Here is a 24,331-nt window from a genome sequence, read left to right as displayed (position 1 = left end):
GGCCCCACACGGGACCCCACGGACTCCCACACACACTCCGCAGACCCCACACCGGGCCCGCAGGGCCCCCACCGCATGCTTGGCCTGGGAGGGTAGGCAGCCTTCACCTGCCTGCGCTCTCCTGCCTGGGGGCGGCGAGGGCGGGCATCGAGGCCGTGGGATCCCCACGGGTGACCCTGTAAATGCCCGTGTTTGCGCTATGCCCAGACAAACGGCTACCCCCTTCTGCCAGGCTGCACCGCCCAGGTGGCAGCCCCCCCCCCGCCAGGACAGGCTGCCCGCGACGGGGGTGGCATCTTTTGGGGGGGGGGGCGGGGATTTTACCCCACGGATTTAGCACCTCTCGCAGGCCGCCGCTGTGGGCCCCGACTCCTCTCTCTCGCATACCTTGTAGCCACGGGGAAAGGCCTCACCCAAACCCCATTTCTCCCTTAAAAAGGGAAGCAGGCGTACAGGTGCACCTGGCAGCCCCTCACCAAATCATTTTCCCCATCGGTCACTTTGCGGCACAGGGCAGCGTCCAGATCTCCCACACAGAGGCGTACCTGAAGGTGCCCCGGTTCTGGAGGACCACGGAGTCATTTTGGCTCCTGCTTTGGTTCCAGTACGGACAGATGGGGAATTCAGGCTGGTGGATTCGCACCAAGGAAAATGCAGCTCAACAGCAATGGTGCTGCACAACAAGAGATCAAAGCACCCAGACATCAGCGGCATTGATTTCTACCTGTTTCTACTAAATAGGAGAAAATACTTTCTGAAGGGCTTGAATTCCTGGAGGAAACCTGATGGCCTCAGTTAGTGAACATTATTAATGAAAGCTATCAGAGCCCTACCCATGACACTGAGAGGCTCAGCTCCGCTCTTCTCAGACAACTGAGAAGATCTCCAGCCTTCCCCACTGGCCACAGGTGAGCAGCCTACCTGAGCTGCACACAGACCAATTCTGTTGATCTTCTGGATACTGGCATCACTTCCATTCCCTCCCAATATACCTTTTATTTAAATTACGAGAAGTATCAGCCAAACCATGCGTAATGCTACTTTAAGGCAAACAAAAACTGAAGCACATTCCAATTCAGAAATTAATTGTCTTTATTCTTTACAGCAAGCATGTAAGGTAACAGTGCCCTTAAATTATTAAATTAATTGAACATGTAAAACTATCATCTGCTGCACCTTCACATGCCCAGCTAGTGGGAAAAAAAAAAAACAACCAAAACCACCAGAATTCAAGTCACTTTAATTCCTTAAAGGAAAACAATACTTTTGGTCAAATGTATTGCCACTTACACCTCCTAATTCCCAGGCAGTTCATCCACTTCCACAAAAGTCTCACTGCAAGGGTAAACTTGCATGATTTACTTAAAAATTACCAATAAATAAATCCATTGGATTTGTAGCTCTAAGATAGGTTTAACTGCAAATCTGTACTCTTGGGCCGTGTCTTCATTGGTAAATTCTAGGTGGCAAAGGCCAAATACTGCAAGAAAATAAAGATTCACCTGATCATACTGTCAAGTCCTACTGGACTCACCTAACCAAGGGCTTTATCAGGAAAGTACATAACTGCCCAGCAACCTCTGCTGTGAGGACGAGCAGAAGGAATCCACTGCACAGCAGACCTACGCGCTCATGCCAGGGACAGAGCAGGAGGATACCTTCATCTCACTAAGATGAATGCACTTACTACTCAGTGCTGAAGCCTGCAGTCATGAATACAGCCAGCCACACCAAGTGACTTTATTAAGTCACTTGATTACATTTGTATTTTCCACCTGGTCATAAGCAAAGAAAACCTACAGAAATCCTGCAGGCTGGAAGGAGAGCAGGTTTGGTGCCCTCTCTGCAGAGCAACACGCACTACCAATGTCAGCTGCCTCCTAGGTTTGCTCTCCCCAGCCCACACCCACACAGGAAAGTGTTTCTGCTGTGAAGAGATGTGACATGCGCTTCCCCAAACGCTGCTCGCATGGACTTGGCATCCACCTACCCCCTCCCTCCCACCGCCTTATGGGGCAGCTACAGCACCTTACAGCTGCATTTCAGGCAAAGCTTTCCTACGTAGGCCAAGCCTAACTATCCCAACACATTCAAACGACCAGCGTGGTAACGCAGAGACTTGCTGAGCACACCTGGAAACACTCCCCATCTCTCCCACTTGATCCCACCAGCATGCCCCAGACACCCTCAGCCACTCCCCAGCCAAAAGGGCAAAGCAGCACCATCATTAAACGGACTGACTCTAAACCCAAGAGCTGCTAAGCGCTGCTCCAGTGTTACCATCATAACCCCAGTGAGGTAGGTAGGCTTTGCTGTCCCCATCCTACTGGTGGGGAAACTGAGGCACAGAAAAATGGTTTCTTGAAAATCGTTGATGATCATCGTCATGGGCAGAGCTGGGTAAAAAAACCATCCCCTGCTCCAGGTAAGAGCTAGAGGGATGCTGAAGGCACACTGCTGGGGGAGAATGCTGGCTGGAGCTGGCAGGACTGCAGACACTTCAGCTGCCACTGGGAAAAAAGGAGCCAGAGAGAGGACAGACATGCACGGAGGACGTACCGACATAATTCAGCAGCTAACCCAGAGAAGAGGTAGGCAGGACATGATGGGTCAAAGTTTCTGGTCTGAGCTGGATGAAACTCCAGAAGGACAGCCAGCCCCAAACAAGACCTGGTTTATGTTGCATTAAAGTAAGAATAAAAAAGGTATTCTTAGCATTATAGTAATATTCCTCATAAACCAAGGATTTGTAATTAATTGTGTTGCCTCACAGGCTACAGGCAGCCCTTTGGAACTACTTAAATAGATTATGTTTATATTTTTGTATTTATTTATGAAGCAGCCACATCTTGTGCTGCAGGCCACCTCCAAGACCTGCCACCACATGGCTGTGGAGATGTCCTAGGTAAGATGGGCCTCTCCCATAACCCCGTCTAGCATCAGCCACACCTTAGTGTCCATCTGCCACCCGCTCCAACCCAGGCAGTCCATCAGTCAGTCTATGAGCACCAGGTCAAGCCAGAGGGATGGATGCTGCTCCCAAACCACACTCTGCTCCAGCTGCCATTACCATCAGTATCTTTTGCATTATTCTTGCTACCCACAGTGGGCTGTTACTGCATTCTTCACATTACACAGTTACATTCAAGCCTTTTCAGTAGCTGGTAGATCCAAGGCCTCATATTTAGTCCCATTGCAGTCTCCATGCCACCGTGTTATTTGTCTTTTTTTTTGCTTGATCAGAGAGAGAGCAGGAGCTTCAAAGCAGCAATAAAGCAGGAACACAAGGCAGCACAATCTGTTTGCCGGGGAGGCCAGCCCCAGCAATCTCAGCAGGGAACTTTGCTCAGAATTAGAAAGCATTCCTCATTCTTCAAGCAGGTGGCTGCATTTCACACTCAAAAGTCCCAACGTCATCTCACCCAGGATACGGGATACATCCCCAAAGAGCTTCTCAGAAGCCCAGCGTCCGGCAGCAGCTCCAGGCACCCCCGGGCAACAGAGTGCAGCAGGGGATGGCTCCCTGGCACGGACCTCAGAGGCTGTCGGCAGCTATAGAACACCCTGGTGAGTTAAGCCAAGCAGCTTCTCCCTGGAGCAGTGGGTGCTCGGAGGAGAGGGTGAGTGAGCATGCACCAGCTCCTCCTCCCACTGCTCCAAATCCATCTGGCAGATCCAGGACATGGACTGTGCTGGGCGCCTAGCAGCTCTAGGTGCCCGTGCCTCCGGCAGCCTCTTCGTAGTTTCCGTTGGGGGACAGGCTGGTCAGAGCCACTTCTTCCTCAGGGTCCTGCAGGTCATCTGCAAAGAGCAGAGAGAGGTCAAGGGAGATCTGAATGGGAAACCCTTCTTCATGCAAAATGCAACTTAAGATAAAAAGAAAGCATGGGACGAAGCAATTGATATTTACTCACAAGCTAAGCACAGCTGATTTTTTCCGTAACTGATTTTCATTTTGTTTTACAAACTCAACATTGCTTCAACAAACGGGGGTGATCTATGAGCAAAGGAGGACAGGGCCCAGCTCCCTGGCCTCCTGCGGTCTCAGCAGTCTCAGAACAAGCTGCGTGGCCACGAGGCGTCACCTGCCTGGCACTGACAGCAAGATCAGGCACTTAAATTTTCTGACCCTAGAGGTGTCAAAGCTGCACAAATTGGGCATTTCAGCTGTTTTCTCCAACCCTTATGCTTTTTAAGCATTTTATGTGTTTAAGAGGCATTTGGACAGTGCCCTTAATAACATGCTTTAACTTTTGGTCAGCCTTGAAGTGGTCAGGCAGTTGGACTAGATAGGTCCCTTCCAACTGAAAATTCAATTCAATTCAATTCAATTCAATTCAATTCTATTCTATTCTATTCTATTCTATTCTATTCTATTCTATTCTATTCTATTCTATTTCTTTTTACAGTGAATGAGCTTCCCCTCCTCCAAATGCTCCATAGAGCAGTCTGGATCTCCGCACCATGTGCCTTGTAGCCTCCTGCATGGGGCCACTTCTGCAAAAAGAAAATCACTGCTGGGAAAGGCAAGCAGAAGTGCCAACGGTACAGCAAAGGCTGAATGCTAGGCCATTCGTTACCTGAACAATTTCCTTTAGAATCAGAGAGCCCAATGCTGACTGCCCTCTTCCTCCTCTCTGCCAACCCCAAATGCAAGTGGTTTGGGAACACTCCTTCCAGCCGTGTTTGCAGAAAACATCACGTAAGATCAAGGTGATGCTTCCAATTCATTGTTTAGACAGACAGCAATTCTGCTGCCAGAAACTCGGGCAAAACATGGTTGAGTACAGCAGTGCTCCCAGGGGTGTAGCTGGGCACCAGACCCAGCGTGGTTTTATTTCGATAAGCAAAAGGTCAGAAAGCAGGGAGACGGCAACACAGCAGACAGATGTGCGCTGGCTGTCTTCAGGTTCTGGCCAAACCACAGCCAGGGAAGAGATGTCAGCTGCAGAGCTGGAAATAGCTTAAGGAGGCCACCAGCAGGGGGTTTGGACACCAGGACCACCAGGGAGTCGGTGAGAAACCTTTGACAGTCACGGCAGGAGCACAAGGGAGGAAGCTGGGCATACCTTCATGAACGTTGTTTGCAGCTTTTGCTTCGTGACCTTTTCTCTGGCTCCTCCGGCTTGAAGAAATACACCGCAGGAAGGATGGGAGCCTCCACCTCTCCCGGTCTTTCCCCTCTTCTGGATAAACCAGAGAAGATGAGTTCAGACTGGCAGCAGGTCAGCCCTGTTGCTCCCCCACCTCCCTGCTGCTGACTCGCAACATCTCTCCTTCATGAGCACAACTCCTTGCAGCAAAACCGGGTCCACTCCACAGAGCCCACCCTGGAAAGCACAGAGCAGCTCCTGGCAATCCTTATTTCAGGCTGAAACCTCTCTGCTACCCTGGAAATTTGTCGCCAGTGTCAGTTTCTACTTTGCCACCTCGCTGCCAAAACCATCCTGGGTGCGGCAGCCCAGAGTGAGCAAGAAACCTGGCAGGAGCTCAGCCGGTACACGTGGCGAGGCTGCGGACTGACAGGGTTAGGGCATTCCTGCAGAAGGAATTTTTTCTTTTGTATTATCACACAGCTTCTGCCACACCAACCTATTTACTGCTCCCTGCTTTATTAAGGAATTCCTCCCTCCCAGGGAGACCTGCTGGACACGCAGACTTGGAGCACACTGAAAACTACAGCTGTAACTGCTTGCAAAATGCAGAGAGCATGTGGCCTCCATCAGTGTATAGTATTTATTCCGGAGGACAACAAGGGTCACAGCAAGTTACTACAGGCTTTCAAGCCATTATAGTAAAACACTACAGCAGCTTGTAAAACTACATCAGCATATTTTATATGGTCTCCAACAGCAGCAGTTCAGCATCTCCATTGAAATATCATCCAGCCTTTCACCTCCTAATTAGATAACAAATGATAAACCACTTCAGCGTCCTTCAGCTTATCAAACCATTGCGACACTAAAGGGTTCACAGTAGCAGTCTTTCCTGCCAGTCAACAAACCAAAACCTCCAGCCATAAACACATCCCCTTCTCACAGTGCGCAGGGACTCTGGACACCCCTGAGGCATGGCAGGATAGCAGCCGAGCACATTCCTGCTTAGACCCAAGAGATGCAGGAACCTCCCTGCCATTCCTGTTCCAGCTCCGCTGCACAAATGACAGCGTCCAGGACATTCCCAGCACGGGGGGGCTGCAGCTCCAGAGCAACTGTCACGGGCAGAGCTGAGCAGCGGTGCATGTGGAAAAGGAACAGGCTTTGAAGCACAAGCAAACATACACAGAGCCTTACACTGTACACCTCTCAGCATCCTTATCCAGATGCAAGAGCATCTTTTTTCAGCTTAGGACAAGCCCTTTTCAAAGTCAAGAGGGGAAACAAGACAAGCTCAGCCTTGACTGAGGACGTCTTTACAGTGGCATCCCTAGAACCTGCTTTGCAGCCCCACGTCCATTCTTCCCACAGTCCTCCCTTACATTACGTTAAAGATAATATTCCACTTGTGCATTGCTTGTGGGGAAAGTCACGGGGTGAAGGAGACCAGCCTGCAACGAAGCTGGTGCCTGGCACTGCCAGGTCCCCAGCTCTCCGGAGGCACGTCTGCGCTTGGGATCCCTCTGGCCACATGGAGATTTTGGAAGGTAGGGAAGGCAGGACTCACAGGGGCATGGAAAGAAGCTGCCCCTGCCTAAGGTTGAACCCTGCAGCTGATGAGCGTCCTCATTACACATGCAGGTCCTGGGACACTTACATGACTAAAAGCACCGGGCAGAGCATCAGAGGTGAATTAAAGCAACACGCCGAGTCCTACCCACCCACCATGCTTATAAAGCATACACAAACAGGCTGCAACACCTGCCCCGGCTCCTTCTGCTCCTCTGTCTTCACTGCTGGCTGCTATGTTGCTTCCATGTCTGCATGAAGGACAAATCCACAGCTAGCCACAAAATTACATGTACTGAGCCAAGTGCCAGCAATGTGCAGAGGTAGAAAAAGGTCACGTATGCAGGGATGTTTTTCTGTCTCTGCAGCTGCTGTCCCACCAGGCTGCTGCGACAAGAACTGGAGGGCTCACTGGTGTCTGGGAGCACACCAGAAATTCTTGCAGCAGGAACAATGTGAGGAAGACAAAAGCATGCAAAAGGAGAGAAGCTGGAAAGAGGATTGAGCGTGCCTCAGTACAAAGAGTTGGCAGAAGACAGCCCTGCACCCTTGCAGTGGGTCCCGGCCATCTCAAAGCTCCTCAATGTTCAGATCCAGGATTCTAGACTGAGCTGATGGAAAGAAGCACCTGAACTGCCGCCGACCATCCCCATGTCCCAGGGATCCCAGAGGACCCTGTCAATGTGGTGTTGCAGGCAAGTGCCAGGATCCTTTGGGGTAAAGACAGTGAGACAGCAGAAGAGCAGAGTTCCTGGAAATGTTGGGGAGCAAGGGAAATGTGGGAAAAATGAAAGAAGGGAGGAGGAAAGGGAAGCAGTGCAAGACAAGCAGTGCCAACGATTAAAGTGAGCCCGGACAGTTTTGTGTGGCTGCTGTGACAGCAGAGCCTGCCCAGCTGCCCATCACCCTGTGTCAGCACACAGACATGACTCGCCTTTCACCCCAGGGCAAGTGCTGTTCCTCAAGGCCTGTTTGACACCCAGCTTTCATCCTGCCATCCTTCACGTTCCTTAAACTGGCCACCAACAGACGCGTGGTTTTAAACCCAAACACCCACTTGCTGCTGTTCTTATTCATTATGCAAAGCCAGCACAAGCATCTTCCTCCTGCAGGAAGGTCAGGTCCCACCCGCACCCTACAGCAAGGGCCACACCCCAATTCCACATCCCCAAGAAGCATGGATGGCCGCCATGTCACACAGATGGCTGCAATGTCACAGCCGTCTGCTGCTACAGCCATGCTATCCATGAGCTGCTCTAGTGCTTCCCAACCCCCTGGGAAGTTTGCCCTCCCCGGCTGCTGTGACTGGGAACCCCACCAGAAAGAGGCAGATCCCAATGGGAAAAGCCTCCGATCCCACCAGCATGAAAGAGATCCCATTGGGGAAAGCCAGATCCCACTGGGTGGGGGGGAATATCCCATCAGAAGTGGTCAGATCCCAATGGGAAAAGCCAGATCCCACTGGCTGGGGGGGAAAGCTCCATCAGAAGCGGTCAGATCCCATTAGGATGGGGTAGATCCCACCGAGGAGGGGAAGATGTCGCTGGAAAAGGGAGCAAATCCCGTTGTAAAAGCCCCCGGCCCCCGGGCGAGGGAGGGAGGGAGGGAGCAGCCCGACCACCCGCTGCCCCCCCCCCCCCACCCCGGTACCTGCGGGGTGCTGCAGGGCGGCCCGCAGGGCGCGGCAGGCGGCGGTGCGGCAGTCGCGCAGGGCGGCGGGGCTACCGGGGCTGTACCGGGCCGCCTGCACCGTGCCGGGCACCGGGAAGTGCCGCCGCAGCGTGGCGTCCAGCACCGCCGCGTCCTCCCCGTCCCCGCCGGGCAGGAGGACGCCGACGACGGCGGGCGGCGGTACCGGGGGCAGGCGGCCGCGCACGTCCCGCACCACCTCCCGCAGGCGGGCCCGGGCCCCGCGGCCCCGCGCCGCTCCGCCGCGGCACAGCACCAGCAGCAGCCGCGCTGCCAGCTCTCGCCGCCCGCCGCCCGCCCGCCGCCGCGACCGGCACCCGGACCCCGACCCCGGCCCCGGCCCCGGCGGCGCCTCGTCGCCCAGGAGGTCGCGGGCGAAGGCGGCCAGCGTGGCCGCCGCCGGGGCTCCCTCCGCCACCTCGGCCACCAGCAGCACGGCTCGCCGCCCGCCCGCCCGCTCCACCAGCGCCCGCAGCTCCTGCAGCTCCGCCGCCGCCGCCGCCATCCCCCGCCGCCGCCGCCGCCGCCGCGCACCCTGCCCGGCACCGCGCACCGCCCCCGGCCCCGGCACTCCGCGCCGCCCACTGACCCAGCCACCCGCCCCCGCGCACCGGTCCCTCGCACCCTGCATCAGCCCCGGCCCCGTACCCGGGCACCAGCTCCAGCACCGGCCCCCCCCCGCGCCAAGCACCACCCGGTGCGCCGACCCCCATGCAGCGGGGCGGGGGGGAGGCCGGTGTCAAGGATACCCCCACCGCGCCGTGCAAGGCGACCTGCAGCACCTCCAGCCCCGTCCCGGGACCGGCACCCGCCCCCCCCAGCTCCCTCTGGTGAACAGCCCCTGCCTGCTGCCGGGTGGGCACAGCAGAGAGGGTACACGAGTGGAGCTGGGGCCCCCAGACCTGCCACGCAACCAGGCTCAGAGCCCTTGCGCAGCCCTCCTGCGAGGCTGGTCTTGTTTCCAAGGAGGAGGTGATAAAATTCAGGCAAAAAACATGCGCTGCGGAGGGGCTAGGAAGCTGAGGGAGGGAGGGATGAGCAGAGGCTATGGTGACGGCAAAGTGGGGCACACACGAGGCTGCAATAGAGGAGCAGCTGATCGTGCACCCCCAAGGGTATAACGTGCTCCTCAGGGTGTAACATGCCATACCCCAGGGCAATGATGGAGTGGTCTCCGTGGCATCATGTGCCGTAGAAGGCACTACACTGCTGCACAGCCTGGCCAGGCTATAGCCACATTTGGGAAACAATTCCACTTTGGGAAACAATTACCCCCTCGAGGCCATACGCACCTCACTGGTCACAAGTTCCCCAATTCGTGCACAAGTGCACAGCCGAGCCGCAGCCCCCACCCCACACGCTGCACCTCTGAGTCCCTTCCCAAGACAGTCCCCTTTGGCTGCCCCTCTGCAAACACCACATCCATTGCCCTCCATGCAAAACACAGCCCATAGTCACAGCCCCACCAGCACTGGCAGCACTCCGCAGTGACACACACATGTCCCCTCAAAGCACAAAATGTTTGCAGGGATAAGTACGGAGCTATAATCAGGGCTTCAGTGCTGGCATGCGTTGCACAGCCCCACCACGGGGAAAGACCCATATCTCACGAGTCGGCTCTGCCAGTCAACGGTGAATGAAAGCCTCGTGACAGCAGCCGCCGTGTGCAGCCCTGGCGCTTGCATGGTGTCACTGTGTCTCTCAGATGAACCAGGAATCTCCAGTCCACAGCATAGGGTAAATACTCCCCCTGTGCCATATCAGAACAGGCTCCTCTAAACAGGTAATATCTTATCGCAAGAACTCAGGAGGGGAAAAACAGCTCAAAGGTGCAAACGGCCGGAGTCACCTTGGCCAGTCGCTCTCTGAGGCCATTCAGAACCAAACCATCTCTGTGGGATGGGCAGAGGAGCTCCAAGAGCACTGGGGGCAAAAGCAGAGCTGAAATCCACGTGCCTGCCCTGGATCAGTGATGTGCCATGAAGGTGGCTGAGCCAGCGTGCCTGCTCCCTGCCCATCCTCGTCGCCACCTGTCCTCGTAGCCACCCATCCCCAGAGCCCAGCAGATCAGCAGCCACCACAGGGAAGGGATGTGCCACAGGCTGGTCCCCAGGCACAACGGAGGTGTGGCAGCTCGGGAAGATTGCTATGTGCTGCCAATTTTAAGCCTGGAAAACATTTGCCCCAGCTATGACAGGCTTAGCAAACACTGCCCCATGCCAGCATTGTGGGGGCCAGACAGCCCAGGCGAGAGTTTCAGAGAGACTTTCTGCCCTGGGTCCTAGCAAAAGTAACTTACTCATTGACAAGTGCTGATAAGCAAATCGGGGGGAGATAAAGCAGAAGGATTAGGTGCCTCTTCCAAAGATCAGGGTCTATTGTTGCAAGAGTCCTTGCTTCCATGCCAGTGTGGTAGCCCTGAGAGCAGCTGTCAACATGGCAGGGCTACAAAGTCAGACACAATTCAACAGCCAGGTCTGTCCTTAGTGTTGCCCAGATTTTGTATTTACAAGGATTTTTTTTCTCATCTGTTCAGAAGCCTGCTCATGGTCCCATGGAGAAAAGCCCTGGGTGTAATCGGCACCATGAGCTGTGCCAGCAGGAGGGGACAGGAGTGGGGGCTGGTCCCCAGGAGCCCTCACCTTGGGGTTTCTCTGCTCATACTCTCCTCCACTACAGAATTTTGGATACAGCCCTCACACAGATTTGTTCATGAGCCAGTCACAAGCAGAAAGTCTCTGGGAAGAGGGACCAGCAGCTTTGGCTGCTCCCTGCAAGGAACAAGCCAAAGATAGACACTTGCTTCAGCCAGTTTGACCGGGGAAGCCCAGGTCTCTTGAAGTTGGCTCAAAGGAGGCAGGATGCTCCCTGCAAACTGCCACAACAAGACCTATAGTATGTTTAAACTCTACACGAGCTGCAAGCACAGCCTGCGGTGTGGTGGTGCCAGTTATACCCTGTCTGATGTGCAAAGTTCATTACAGCACGGGTCTTGCAGGGTTCTTTTGAAGCAGTGCTGTGCAAGTCACATAGAGACCCCAAAGTGCCTCAGAAGTGGGCTCTCAAGCAGGTGATTCCCCAAATTTATGAAGATTCCTGCAGAGAAGGTACAGAAAAAAATGATCTTCCTAACTCAGGCCAGAAGGAGCACCACTGGCTGTTTCTCTGCAGCGGCCCCAATGTTTAAACTGCCAGCACAGCCTCTAAAAACTAATATTAGGGACCAGGTAGAGCTGTTCTTTGTGGCCACTGCAATTCTCTGGTTAAGTTTGGGTACACATGTACCATTGCCAGAAGAGGATGGTTGGAAAGGTGAACATCACCCACAATACCCAACCAACCTTGTTTACACTTCTTTACTCATTAACAGAGGTATGATCTAATAGTAAATACAACTTTATCTTCCTTTGTATTACTTAAAGAGGTACAGCTCAAAGAGTTCAGAGGCAGTCATGAGATCAGCAGTATTTGTAGTCCCTGACAAAGTGAATTCAGAACTCTGGCAGGCATCTGTGTGAAAACACAGATGTATTTACAAGGCCTGACACCCCTTCAAACATCCATCTGACAGTCACATTTGTAGAAAATCTCTGCAGATAGCCCTAAATGAGGGTAATCACATCTCTCACGTATGCCCATAGCTGTTCAGAGCAAACACAACATCTGCTCATTTTGGACTTCAAAGGAGGAAGAGAAGATGCTTTGTTCAGAAAAATAAATTTATCGTGTAGTGCCTTGAAGTCTAAACAAAATCAAAGGTCCATTGGATTAGGCCCCTTAAGAGATGCATGTACCAAGATTAAACTCTCTTCTGAAGAGATTAGAAAGAGGAGGGGAAAAAGAATTCTCCCACCAATTTTGATGATAGGAGGCAGAGAGGCTAAACGAGCACGAGGGAATCTGTGGGAGCAGCTCTGAGCCCCCATGTCCAATGACCCAGCCCAGCTCCTTAAACTCTTCCTCTCAGCAGCCTCGATGCTCACGGGGGCACTTGGAAAAGCCTCTGAGCCAGCTAGGAGTGGGAACTGGCTGCCGACAAGCTAAGCCTTAACAAACATTTGCACAAGTGCTCTTTCACAGACCTGTTCTCCAAACCTGCTTCCACTTACTGCTTTGGAAAAACACATCATTATGAGATGCTGGAAAGCATCTGCTTTACTTGTGCAGCGCTACCAGCTGCCACCAGGAGCATTGCTGCAGGGCACCAGCAGCACTGGCTGAGCTCTTCATCCATGGAGACCTTCTTGGGTGCCCCAAAGAAGTAGCAGAGGAGGTAATTGCGAGTGAAGAAAATACCCCAAACCCCACCTATCCCCTTGCCCTGAACATCCCAGTCCCACTGATCGCCTTCTAGCTCCTGTCTCCTGTTCAGTCCTCCATGGCTCTTCCCATCTCCTCCACTGACCTTCCCCAAAACTTCCCTCAACCTTTCTAGCCCCTGAACTTTTCCCCCACTGAAGGTTGCACTGTATCAAACCAGACACAGATCCTTCCTGTGACAAGTTCAGTCGCAACTGAATCCAAACTGGATGGTCGCTTTGTCCTGTCACAGCTCCCCATGCCCCAGACCCAGCCACCTCCAGGCACTGCTGAGACAGCCCCAGTTTTGGTCCCCTGGCAGCCTGTGCCAACTCAGCCCTGGCCTGGATCCATCCAAGTCATCACACGCCTCTGAGCAACACTCAGCAGAGGTTACACCCCATAAGCAAACACAGCTGGGAAGTCTTTGGCTGTCCCATGGCTCCAACACAGCCTGGCTTCCTGATGGAGAACACCAAACCTTTCCCTGCCTCTCTTCTCCAAAATCCCGTTCCCTTTGAAAGCCGTGCCTCATCCTGCCCATCTCTGCAGTTGTCCTAAGTTTCCTTATGTTTCCTTGAGTCACCATCCCTTTCTGGATGGCAGAGGGGCATAGGAATGTATTTCTGAAGAGGAGGATGGGGACCTGGCACAGGGCCATGTGCAGAAAGCCCATGGTGTTGGGGCAGTCCTGATCATGCAGTAGGAGGGATGTCTCTGCCTGTCCCCTTAGAGAGGGATGGAGGCTGCCCCTCAGCCTACTCTGCTCTTTGCTCCTCCACTGGGAAGATGTCCAAAAACTGGCTGGCGATAGACATGAAATCAGACCCAAGGACCAAGCTGCCTCTTCTGGCCTTTTTCTGGATGTCCTGCTGGAGCCTTGCCCTTGCTTTGATGACAGGACCTGGGACTAGCTGTTCACCACCACCAGCCTCCATTTTTTCCCAGTACACACATGCCTTCAACAACAGCAGTACAGCTTTATGTATGCTTACCCTTTGCAGAACCTCTTAAAAGTTACCCCAGACCCCCACCGAGCTGGAGACCTGTGCTTGGGGACCACTGCATGCAAATGCAGCCCCTCCTGCCTCGCTCACGCTCCCTCTTGCATCCTCCTGCCTCATTCCCACAAAACCCATTCTTGGCACAGGCCAAGCCCCCAGGTTCTCAGAACTGCTCCCTTCATAAAGACAAAGGGCAGATCCATCAGCTTGCCAGGCTAGAGTTGCTTCGATGGGCAGAACATGTAGGTTTAGATCTGCCTGGTTTGACACAGTTGAGCCCTGAAAGAGGACACAAATAACCAGCTGGTGAGGTGCCCTTCTGGTACACTACAGGCCACCAAAGGGCAGTTGGACTTTGCCCTGGAACATAGGCATGATGTTGCAGATCAATGAGGAGCGGGGCTAGGCAAGGATTTTTTGGAAATGGGCAAAGCTTGGCTCAGGTGCCTTCTTGATCAAGATCTTCTTCCAGAGGTAGTACTCAGATGCTCAGATGCCTGAAGCCCACAGGACGGCAGCTCCCTGCTGCTCTCATTGCGTGTGATGCCAGCTGAGCAGAGCAGGTTGTTCTCCTCTGCCCTGGGAAGAGACCTGTTGCCCTTGGCAAACTTCTGGGCCATGCAGCAGTACTCCTAATGCTTGCTGGTGCGTCTCCTCTTTGGGATCTAGCTGAGCTGGCTGAAGAGGTTTCAGGCCACAGCTGCTTGTTTCTGCTTTGCTGGATCACAGTGCTCCTGCTAGCCTGGCACCACAGCTATCGCATGAAAACTTGCCAACTCTGCATTAGTCAAAATGGGAATGGCGTTCAACATTTAAAGAGCAGATCTCCCATGACTTGCCTTTGTTGGAGCACAGCAGGTTGGGGGAGCAGTCACAGCAGCAGAGCAGGGAGCTCCCAGACTCCTATATGTCCGTCCAGGATTAGCTGGAGAATGAAGCATGGATGCAGCTTGACAGCACCCATGGTGTTCTGCCCCCCCCCCCTCGGTCCGGGGGACCACACTCCTCCCCACCCCAGCCACATATCCCTGTGGCTACATCACTTGCCCCTGCAGGCATCCCTGTGCTCCCAGGTCCTGGCCAGGATTTCAGCCATGTGCCTCAGAGCTTTCCCTTTTACCAGCAGTGCTTGGCCATGCCGCATGTCACCCCGTGCAGAAGTGCCTGGACACAGCACAAACATGCTGCCAGAGGAGAAACGTGAGAGAGCTGCATGGACTGTGCCTGGATTTGGACGGTTAACTGCATGTTTCAAATGCTACAGGAAATAATAGACACACAGGACCTCATCATGGCTACTTGCTTTAAGCATGTGCTAATGTGCTGATCAGGAGTCTCTTAAAGCCAAACTTCCTGCACTCACAAACAGCCTGAACCGTACACATCTTGCATTGACTCAAGAAAACTATTTCTGCATTAGCTCGATAAAAAAAAAAAAAAAGCATCCTCTCTAAAGAAAGGGGGAATTTATCCTAAGATGCCCAATTGCTCATGAAAAGTCTCTTCTACAACAGAGCAATTGGGTCAAATGTGTTATAATTATATTTAGACAACTGGACAAGGTCATTTTCCCCCCATCCTTTAAAGCAGGTTTTTTCACAGAACCAGCACCTCATCCAAGAGGCTGCCAAGCACCAGCACCACCCAAACACCTGCAGGAAGGTTGTTTTGCTTTGTAAAGCCACACTGTCCTTAAGGATGTGGAAAGAACCCATATTTGAAAAATAACATGGAGCATCCTTTCCCTGAGAAAAGTTGGTTCAGAGGCTCTGCACCACACCCAAATCCCACCCCTTCCGTACTATATTGCACAAACCTGCAGCTTCAGCAGGAGTTTCATAGTCTTTGATGTACAGCTTTAAAGCTTATAGGTACACAGACACACAGGGAAATTAAATAAATACCAGGTTTTTAATACTTCTTTTGGAGATTGATAAGATCTTAGGTGGATACAAGATCTGTAAAAAAACCAGAGAAGAAATACATTTAAACTCCCAATGCAAAAATGTGGAGCTAACCATAGTGCCTTGCCATGCCCAGAGAAGATGGGAAATGAGTTCAGCTATTACATGGGCCATTGGCCTTCAAAACAAAAATAATCTACTGCTCCCACAGTTTCTACCATCCAAAATAACCCATCCCAGTAATTCAACCTGCTGGATGTCTACTGGTACCCACTTTTATGGGTGTAAGGTCAGCTGCCTGCAACAGCTCCTTTAATTGACAGTTGGCTAAATGTTGGGTTTTCATCTGCACAGATTTTTTTTTTTTTTACCCAGGAATGAGGAGCGAACACAAATGTACTGGTTTAATTGTAGTGCCTCTAGTTTGAAGAGGATGCTGATTGATTTCCTGTTACAGAAGGGCTCAGCAGTGTCAGTCTGCATTTGCGCATAGATGAGGACCGTCCTCGCTCCAGCTGATTCTCAGCCCCACACACGTTGTGGGTTCAGCCCACACCGCCCTCAGTCCTCCCACAAGAGCTGTGCTGAGACCTCTGTAAGCCAGCACTTCGACCCTGATCTATAGATCTCAGTGGAGTTTGGGTCAAGATACAGTAAGCTTCTTTCACCCATCGTACTGAAGGGCTGCTCAGGCAGCAAGCATGAAAACACAGCACGAATGACAGCAAGGTGTCGCATGCCCAAACACACCACACTGAGCTACCAGGCACGCCTGGAGTGTCCATCTGTGAAATAGTGACTTACAGAGCATGCTGTGCACATAAACCATCCACAGGTCCTTCCATCAGGGTAGGTGGGAAGGATCCCACGGATCAGTGTAACAAGTTTAGACAGCTCATCCCAGACCCTTCGACTGTTCTGGTGTAAGGACAGTATCTTGGGAAAGGCCAACACACTAATGGCAAACAGCAGTGCAACAGGAGATGGACCTTTGTCTTGTTTGCAGCATCTTGTTCGATAAGCAAGAGGGGGCAGCAAACTTTGCTCTCCCACCATCCTGTGACTACAAAGAACCCTGGGGAATTTCAGGAGCTTTGTGCTGATGGGAGCTACATACCAAAGAGCCCTGCATCCAGGCTCTCCTGGGAAAATGTGGTCTTAGCTCTTACCTCTGAGTTTGTTTCACAATCTGTTTTGGGACAGTTTAAAATCCAGAGGCTGCTGGCCTGCTCTGACTCCCTCCCTGTTGACAGCTGGTTTCTTGGGGACAGCCCAGCAGGTTTCTCGGGGACATTTTGATATTCGAGCAAGGCATTTCATGCAAAGCAGAAACTCAGTGATTTTTGATAGAAGTTTTTTGGGGTAGATTGTTCAGCCAATGCAGCAAAGAAATCTGAGCTTTGTAGCCAAAGAAATCTGAGCTTTGTAGCAAGGACAGAGTGATGCTGAGGGCACAGTGTCCCCCTCTGGCAGCAGCCACATACTGAATCATGTCCATGCAGAAGGACTGGGCAGACAAGCAACGCACCAGGAGGGGAGTATTTCTACAAAGAGACATCCAGGTGAACAGCACTGAAACCAACCTGCCAGATTCTGCTGCCCGAGGAAACTCATTCTCCAGCCATCTTTGATACCTCGTGTGGCATATGTTCAGGTAGGGCACAGCAGTAACTGAACTCTGGGAGCAAAACAATAAGTTGACCCTGGGACTCGACTTGCAGGGGAGGAAACGCACATAACAGAACAGCAGGCATCATCCTGGTCAAAGCTTTGGCCTATAGCTCACCCCAAAAAGTTGGCACATCCCTCCAATGAGGAACGCAGGGTCAGTGAGACCGTGGAGCTGTTAACATAATCACGGAAAGCCCCAGCAGTGGAGTTAGGTCTGCAGTTCTTACACTGACTAGCATTTCCACAGCCACGTGTGTTTTGGGGCAAGAAGCAAAAGCCACCACCAGCCAACTTGGAAGAGGACACACAGTAGGCTCAGACTCACATTGCCCATCCCCATCCCAGCACTTAAGCCCTCACTCTCATTTCCAGCTCCCATTGCCCACAAGGTCTAGTTTAACTTTCCTCCTGTATCTGAACCCAGCCACCACACATCATGTTGGTCTACACTGTCCCTCAGACCCTTCCATGCCCCACCCTGTGCATGTTTATATTTCTAAAAAGCCTGCCTCTGTGTCCCTTGCCCTTGTGTTTGGCTATGTCCCAGGATACCTTCATGGCAGTTTAAGACTTCTCTCAGTGCTCTACACGCAGCTCGCTCTGCCTCCAGGATACCACCAGGCTGGCCGGGGCTGTAGACCGCTGCCTCTACCACCAGTTGCCAGGCCCCATCCAGCAGACACTGCAGCCTCCTAAGCGCTCCCACTGCCTGGTCCAGCTGCTCCTGGGGGCCTGGATGGATCATCACAAGCACCAGCACATCTGGCAGGCAGGGGAGGAGGCTCCTCACATCCCAGAGGGCCTCATCCAGGTGCTCCCACCGCATGAGCTGCTTCAACACAGTGGCTTGCCACAGCATAAAAACCAGATGTGGCCGAACCTCCTCCTCCTCTTCCATCCTCTCCGCCTGCTGTAGTTTAGCCCTGACGTCAGCTGTGCCACACAGGTCCTGGGCAAAATCCAACAGCACCGAGGGAGTTCTCACATTGTCATTGTCCACCTCCATCACCAGCACCCGTCCGTTTCGCCTCCCCACTATGTCCAGCAGGTTGAGGAGCTCCCACGTGGTTTGGTCCACGAAGGAGCAGACAGCAGGCTCCTCTGATGCCATAGCTTCCTCCCACATCAGTTTACAGCACTCCTGGGGAAAGCAGTAGAAGGGGTTTGCTGTAGCAAAGACACTTGCACCCCACAGGCCTTGGAACAGGCTACACCTGCTGCTCTGAGCCACCACCAGGTAGAAGCAAACACGCTGGTTTTGGTGGGACCAAATGAATGTGAAAGGAAGTAGCAGAGTTTTGACACAAAGACTCAAAAATTGTAGCCATATGCTATTTGATGTTGGACCTCCCAGGAACAGACTTTGTACCTTAGCAGTCTGGTACAGTAGAAGATGAGAGAAAAGGGATTATTATTTTTGGGCCGCTTACCTCAAACTCAAGTGCTTATTACCTTCTCATCAGCAGAATCCAGCCACATGATAGGGACCAAGTCCTACCAACCTGCTGTTACAGTCCAATTTGCCCACCACATTTCCTCCTCCTTCCTCTGGTAATGCCCCAAACAGGAAATTCAATTTGTATTCCACCCCATCCTTCTTTGAATCCTATGTGTACCACCTGTCAGTACTTGCAGAAGACTAAAGCCCTGCTTGACTTGACCCAGAATGCCATAAGCTGCAGGTTCTCTCCACACATTAGAAAAAAAAGCACTTTCCACTGCAAGTGCTCTCCTGCTGCTGGAGACACCAGTAGCAGCAGGTGTAGTTCTTGAACCAAGTTCAGTGAAATAATTTCTATACCAGCGCTGAGTAGCCAGGTCCAAACAGTTTTTGTTTGAATTGCCATTCAAAAGAAAGTCTTAATTTACCCAATAATGCACTCCTAATACACGACTACTCCACCTCCTTCAGAAGGAAGAGGATGTTAGGAAATACCAGCCCACCGCAGGAGATGGGAGACAAGCCCAGCCCCAGCTCAGAGGGCTCCCTGGCCGGGCAGGGAGAGGGAAGCTCTCTCTCACAGGGAAGGAGGGACCTGTGCTGGAGTGGGACCAAAGGAAGGTTAGGGCAACAACTCACCTGCCTCAACAACTAGGGATGCTTTCCAAATGACGGAACAACTACATGGAATCAGTGGTATTACCCATCCAGGATACTGACAGATCATTTTGGGACTGTGACATCAGCAGTAACCATGCTAACCTGCAGCTGCCTGAAACCTCCCTTAAAACTACCCAGTATTCTTGAGGGATGTACTAAGAAACTTTGAGGCTTGCACTTAAGGAAGCTTTAAATTCATTTTTTACCACCTTCTTGTTCAACAAACCTTAAAAGAACTCATGAAAATGATATACTAGTCTAATGTAAGGATCCTCCCCACTCCACATTACACACTGTGGTAAGGCTGGCCAGGAAACCAGCAAGTATTAACACTCAGGCACTACAGAGTTGTGTGATGAAAATGTGTCTAAATAAATTTCATAGAGCAGATACTACAGGCACGAATGCTGCCCAGGTGCATATGGTCTCATTCTTTGTGATTCTACTGGAACTGCTATTTTTAGATGCGAGCTAGGACTTAAACCTGCTAGGATTTAGTGTCCCATTACACAGTTTTGTCTCAACAGCAGTCATCGCCAAGTACAAGAAAAACAGGAACAAGAAGTTTCCCTCTACTAGGTAGGCAAGGAATTATTTCTCACGTTCTGTATAAAGCTTGTGTGCACAGTTTATGAGGTTGTAAATGTTTATTGTTTAGCCCTGCAAACCATTCAGATTCCACGATGGGAGGCACAGACAGGTTGCAGTAAAGGCTGACAGTTATTTGCCTTTAGAATGTAGTCTGCTCTACAAATGCCTTGCCAAGCACGGGTGGAATCTCCACTTCATTATCTAGCTTAGAGTCACTACTCCATCCCATGCTGTGAATTCTGATACGCTACTGAAAAAGAATGAAGTCCCTCAAAATAGGTGGAGGGAATAAAAATAGAAAAGTACAAAAATTAAACAGATTCTCCATTTTATTTCCAATAAAAATTTAGATCCTAGATGGATACAGCATCTGTAAAAGACAAGAATAGAATCATGTTAGAAATCCTGTTACTGGACTGTACTATTTTAAACAGAAGTTTTGCAGTTACAATTTAGATCATCGATCTCCTCAACTGCTATAAAAGCGATCCTCCTATTTACACACAAGAGGTGCAAGCTAGTTCAGTGATTTGAAGCAGCACTTCACTGGTGCATAGGCTCCCCCGGCAGTCAGCCCCCCTGCCCACTGACAGGAAGAGTCCTCATGGGTCTAGTTTCAGGATTTAACTGTGCCGCTCCTACTGTGCTTTTTCTAAGGCACGGGAGAAAGACAGAAAGGAAGGATTTGCATCCCCTCTGATACTCCTTTTGACAACATCGCTAGAAAGGTATTGCATCAAAACTCTGGGCAAGGGACCTAAAGGGACAGCCTCACTGAAGCTTTGTGGCTAAAACATCAACTGTGGAGCAGGTCCTAGCAGACAGGTCAGGACTGTACATCCCTCAGTTAAAACGTTTGGGAGGTAGGAGAAAAAAAAATCTGTCAACGGGTAGGAACTGGACTAGAAGGGTACAAAAATACATGTACAAGATCCAGGGAATGGAGCTGAGGAAGAGTCCCAGAACTCGAAGAGCCTTTCCAGGCTGAGCAAGCATACAAACCCCTTGACAATGAGACAAACCCCCTCAGCACAAGAAGCCAGCCACAAAACTCTCCTAGCTCCAAAAGGAGCACTTATCAAAGAGCCATGCTGAATACACAACCGCAAAGAACAAAACTATAGTTCAAGTTTTCCCCTCATACTATGTGGGATTGAAAGGCACCCCAAAAACTGCCAATAAATATCTTCTTGTGAAAATCCACTTACCACCCGGATTCTGTGTCCAATGGCCTTGGCAGGAAGGTTGGAGCGGAACTTGGCACGAACCATGCCGCTGTTCCCATGGGCGCGAGTTACCTTCCCCCAAATCACTCGTGTCCTGTTGGGTTTGCCACCGGGGGTTACAGTGTTGCTGAAAAAAGAGAGGAAAAGAACTGCTGAGCACACCAGTCACAGCTCTGTACAGGACCCATCAGGGATGGTGCAGACAATGCAGCCTCTTTAAGGCACTTCTGTAACTTTATTCCTCAGTCATCTTTAATTGGACCACCTTCCACTTTTATTTACCTGTGAAATTTGCTAGGCCTGGGGTTTTCACTATACCTTCCAAACAGGTAAGTATTGCGGCTTGTAATTTATCAGAAGCTCCACTGGGGAACTATTAACAAGTTATGAAGCTTAAAAATTTGGAAAACACTGATGCGAAGATGATCAAACCGAAAACTCAACAATTTCAACGCCAAAGAAAATGCAACGTCTCACTTGTAAGATTTCTCCAGACACACCAAAGGCAGGAAAGGAAGGGATAGACTGCAAAAAATTGCTTTAGCAGAAAAGCCATAGGCCATCTTGGAAAACAACGGTGGTCAAGTTAACAGTCTGATCAATTTTATTCAAGGCAATTCTGAACTCCCACATCTGAACTCGAACAGCTACACTCAAAGAAAAATTAAGTGGAAGGTAATAAGTAACTGTTCTTAAGGCCTCCACCAATGCCAGCACAGCAGAAGTGACAGTGCTCTGACAGGGGCATGCAAAAGCCAGGATACAAATTCCTCCAGGGTTCACAAAATAGTTCTGCTGTTTGAGTAACTCAATAGCTCAGAGTACTCAACACAAATTCACCTCACTTCAATTTATTCTATCCGCCTTCAGTGTTTGCCAGTCTCAGGCAAAATTTGTTTCTCATCCCATTTACTCTCTTAACACATCATTTATAACAGTGAATGATTATTCCACGTAATTTCACGATCTGAATTAAGAACACGTAGGCCAATTAAAGCAAAAATAACCAAGGACTTTAAAAATGAAACAAACCAACGAAACTGGTCTACACAGTTCTCCATGGACATTCTATTCATAAATTGAGCCCAATTTATTTTTGTTCTAACAAAAGTTCTATAAACAGACTGCTCACATCCTGGCATTTGCAACAGCTGATACAGGAGTTGGCCAATTTAGCATAACAATAAAAAGTGACTTACTTTTTAGCTTTGTATACATAGGCACACCTCTTGCCCAAGTAGAAGTCTGTCTCCTGACGAGCATAAACACCTTCAATTTTCAGAAGGGCAGTGTGCTCCCGCTGGTTTCGGAGGCCACGTTTGTAGCCAGCAAAAATGGCCTTGCACCACAGCCTAAAGGCATTGAAAACATTTACAAATCATAATTCACTCCAAGTATCAAATGTAAAAACAAATCATGTGCTGTTTCAGCAGAAACTATTTCCACAGCAGTAGAAATTCAATTAAGAAAAACCCCACTGCTTTCACTTTTACAGATTACTGCAAATCCTTATGTTCAGTCAACAGAGGAAAGCTAAGTAACCGAGACATGAAGTATTTATGAAAGCTTTGTATCTTTCTGCTTGTTATAAACTTCTGGCACTACGACTTCATACTAAAACCGAAGTGCTTCAACATTAGTGGGTGTTATGTTTTCAAATGTCTACAAACACTCTGTGATGAGTAAACACTACTTTTTTTCTGTATACCACAACCTGAGTCTCCTGTGTTGCAGTAACTGCTATAGGAGAAAATATTAACTGCTGCTAATTTGTAGCCTCAAAGGAATTAACTGCAGTCTATGAGGACAGCCAGAGAGACAGCTCCACATGCACTGGACAAGTGACATTAGACAAACTCCTCAACAATTCTTCGCGACAAAGACCTGTCTGTACTATGCAGGTAAAGCAATTATAAGGCTCATTCCATGCATCATGTACACATCATGACTGTCTCAGCTGCATCCAGCAACTGTCCCATAATACAGCAATATTAAACTAAGCTGTCCAGTTCTACCTTCCACACGTGCATAACAGAAAATAAACTCCACAGATAAATATTAAGACAAAAAGCTGTGATTCAGATTCGATCCCTCTACCATTTACAAACTCAATCCCTATATCTGTAAGAAAACTCGATGGCACAGTAGCTCTCTTACTCAAGGAAACAATATGTCAAAGTCTCTAACGTACACTGATGGTTCACAAACACCGTGCTAACAAAAACACCTCTAACAACCCGCATCTACTGACAGGTCGGGGAAAGCGTGGCACACCATATGAACAGCTACAACCAGCTTAAGGCAAAGACTTCAGAATAGGGACACACAACTGTGGGCGTTTAACAGAGAACCCAGCAGGATATTGGGTAAAGGAGCTGTCCTGGAAAATGAGAGCAGCCACAGGAAAACGGATCACTGTCCGCAGTTTTAACAACACACTCTCAGAAATGCTCAGTTTGCAAGAGAACTTGTCAAAAGCTCAGTGGAACAACGAACCGAGAGCCATCTCGGGGCAGGTCACTCACCTCCCGGTCATGGTGTCCTCCTGAAGCCCTGGTCCCAGCAGGCCTAGAAACGACACACAAGCCATGAGCCTCCCAGGCCGGCAGCAGTGTCCAGCCGAGCGAGCGGGAGCTGCCGCAGGCCCGGTCCGGCGGCCAGAAGAGCCTGCCGGCCGGGGGCCACCCGCAGCAAGGCGAAGAGGGCACTAGGGCCGCCAGCCTCCCGCGGACCGGCACCGCCTCACAGGGGAGGGAAGGGGACCCCTCCGCTTCCCCACAGAACGGAACGCTCCAGGCACCTCGGCCCCCCATCAGCTGCGGGCCCCAACGGGCGGCCGGGACCATCCGCCGCACATCGGCGCCATCCCGCCCTCTACCCGCTCCGCACGGCGCCAGCCGCAACGCCCCGGGAGCCCCGCGCCCGCCGACGGTCCCATGGCAGAGGAAACTTCCTCCCCCGCCCTCCGCGCCGCCGCTCCCCGGCTCACCCCCACGGCGGCGAACCAAGATGGCGGCGAAAGGGAGAGCCGGCGCGCTGCCTTCCGGGATATGGGCCGGGAAGGACACCCCGCCGGCGGCCGCCGGCACCGCCTGAGCGGGCAAAACCGAGGCGGCCCCGGCGGGGTGGGTACATCGGCCCACAGCGCCGTCCCTCTCCCCGTCCCCCGCGTCCCCTTTCT

At 51.3% G+C, this 24,331-nt stretch overlaps 3 protein-coding genes across 4 annotated transcripts; all 3 read right to left on the bottom strand.

Moving 5' to 3' along the window:
• Positions 1-1,068: 1,068 nt before the first annotated feature.
• C12H2orf72 (chromosome 12 C2orf72 homolog) lies at positions 1,069-9,540 on the bottom strand. The gene is made up of 5 exons (XM_052805143.1): positions 9,505-9,540; positions 9,003-9,202; positions 8,316-8,845; positions 5,070-5,186; positions 1,069-3,801 (listed from the first exon to the last, which is right to left on the bottom strand). Exons 1-5 carry the CDS (start codon positions 9,538-9,540, stop codon positions 3,710-3,712), a joined length of 975 nt encoding a protein of 324 aa, XP_052661103.1. The 3' UTR covers positions 1,069-3,709.
• Positions 9,541-15,551: 6,011 nt separating this feature from the next.
• On the bottom strand, positions 15,552-19,217 carry LOC128149434 (uncharacterized). 2 transcript variants are annotated; one of them, XM_052804644.1, is made up of 2 exons: positions 17,785-19,217; positions 15,552-17,239 (listed from the first exon to the last, which is right to left on the bottom strand). In XM_052804644.1, exons 1-2 carry the CDS (start codon positions 18,356-18,358, stop codon positions 17,172-17,174), a joined length of 642 nt encoding a protein of 213 aa, XP_052660604.1. In that variant the 5' UTR covers positions 18,359-19,217; the 3' UTR covers positions 15,552-17,171. The 2 variants fall into 2 exon arrangements, with proteins under 2 accessions (XP_052660604.1, XP_052660605.1); XM_052804645.1 differs by having other exon boundaries at positions 15,552-15,615.
• A 1,018-nt stretch (positions 19,218-20,235) lies between these two features.
• Positions 20,236-24,251, bottom strand: RPL35A (ribosomal protein L35a). Its single transcript, XM_052804646.1, has 5 exons — positions 24,140-24,251; positions 23,676-23,718; positions 22,350-22,502; positions 21,133-21,277; positions 20,236-20,294 (listed from the first exon to the last, which is right to left on the bottom strand). The coding sequence occupies exons 2-5, from the start codon at positions 23,684-23,686 to the stop codon at positions 20,271-20,273; spliced, it is 333 nt and encodes a 110-aa protein (XP_052660606.1). The 5' UTR covers positions 23,687-23,718; positions 24,140-24,251; the 3' UTR covers positions 20,236-20,270.
• Positions 24,252-24,331: the final 80 nt, after the last annotated feature.

This window comes from Harpia harpyja, chromosome 12 (genome assembly GCF_026419915.1).
Source record: "Harpia harpyja isolate bHarHar1 chromosome 12, bHarHar1 primary haplotype, whole genome shotgun sequence".
NCBI classification, from domain to species: domain Eukaryota; kingdom Metazoa; phylum Chordata; class Aves; order Accipitriformes; family Accipitridae; genus Harpia; species Harpia harpyja.
This window is presented reverse-complemented; position numbering and strand designations above follow the sequence as displayed.

Bases quoted from the DNA above. Each gene is read 5' to 3' on its own strand.
- LOC128149434 (XM_052804644.1), bottom strand. From the start codon at position 18,358: ATGTGGGAGGAAGCTATGGCATCAGAGGAGCCTGCTGTCTGCTCCTTC. The intron at 17,240-17,784 runs GTATCCTGGGAC...TTTTGCTCCCAG, and splicing joins AGTCTTAAACTGCCATGAAG to AGTTCAGTTACTGCTGTGCC.
- RPL35A (XM_052804646.1), bottom strand. The intron at 21,278-22,349 runs GTAAGTCACTTT...CTCTTTTTTCAG, and splicing joins TATGTATACAAAGCTAAAAA to CAACACTGTAACCCCCGGTG. The intron at 20,295-21,132 runs GTAAGTGGATTT...TGTCTTTTACAG, and splicing joins TTGGACACAGAATCCGGGTG to ATGCTGTATCCATCTAGGAT.
- C12H2orf72 (XM_052805143.1), bottom strand. From the start codon at position 9,540: ATGATGCCACGGAGACCACTCCATCATTGCCCTGGG. The intron at 9,203-9,504 runs GTATGGCATGTT...CCCACCCGGCAG, and splicing joins CACTCCATCATTGCCCTGGG to CAGGCAGGGGCTGTTCACCA. The intron at 5,187-8,315 runs GTACCGGGGTGG...TGGTTTATCCAG, and splicing joins CGCCCTGCAGCACCCCGCAG to AAGAGGGGAAAGACCGGGAG.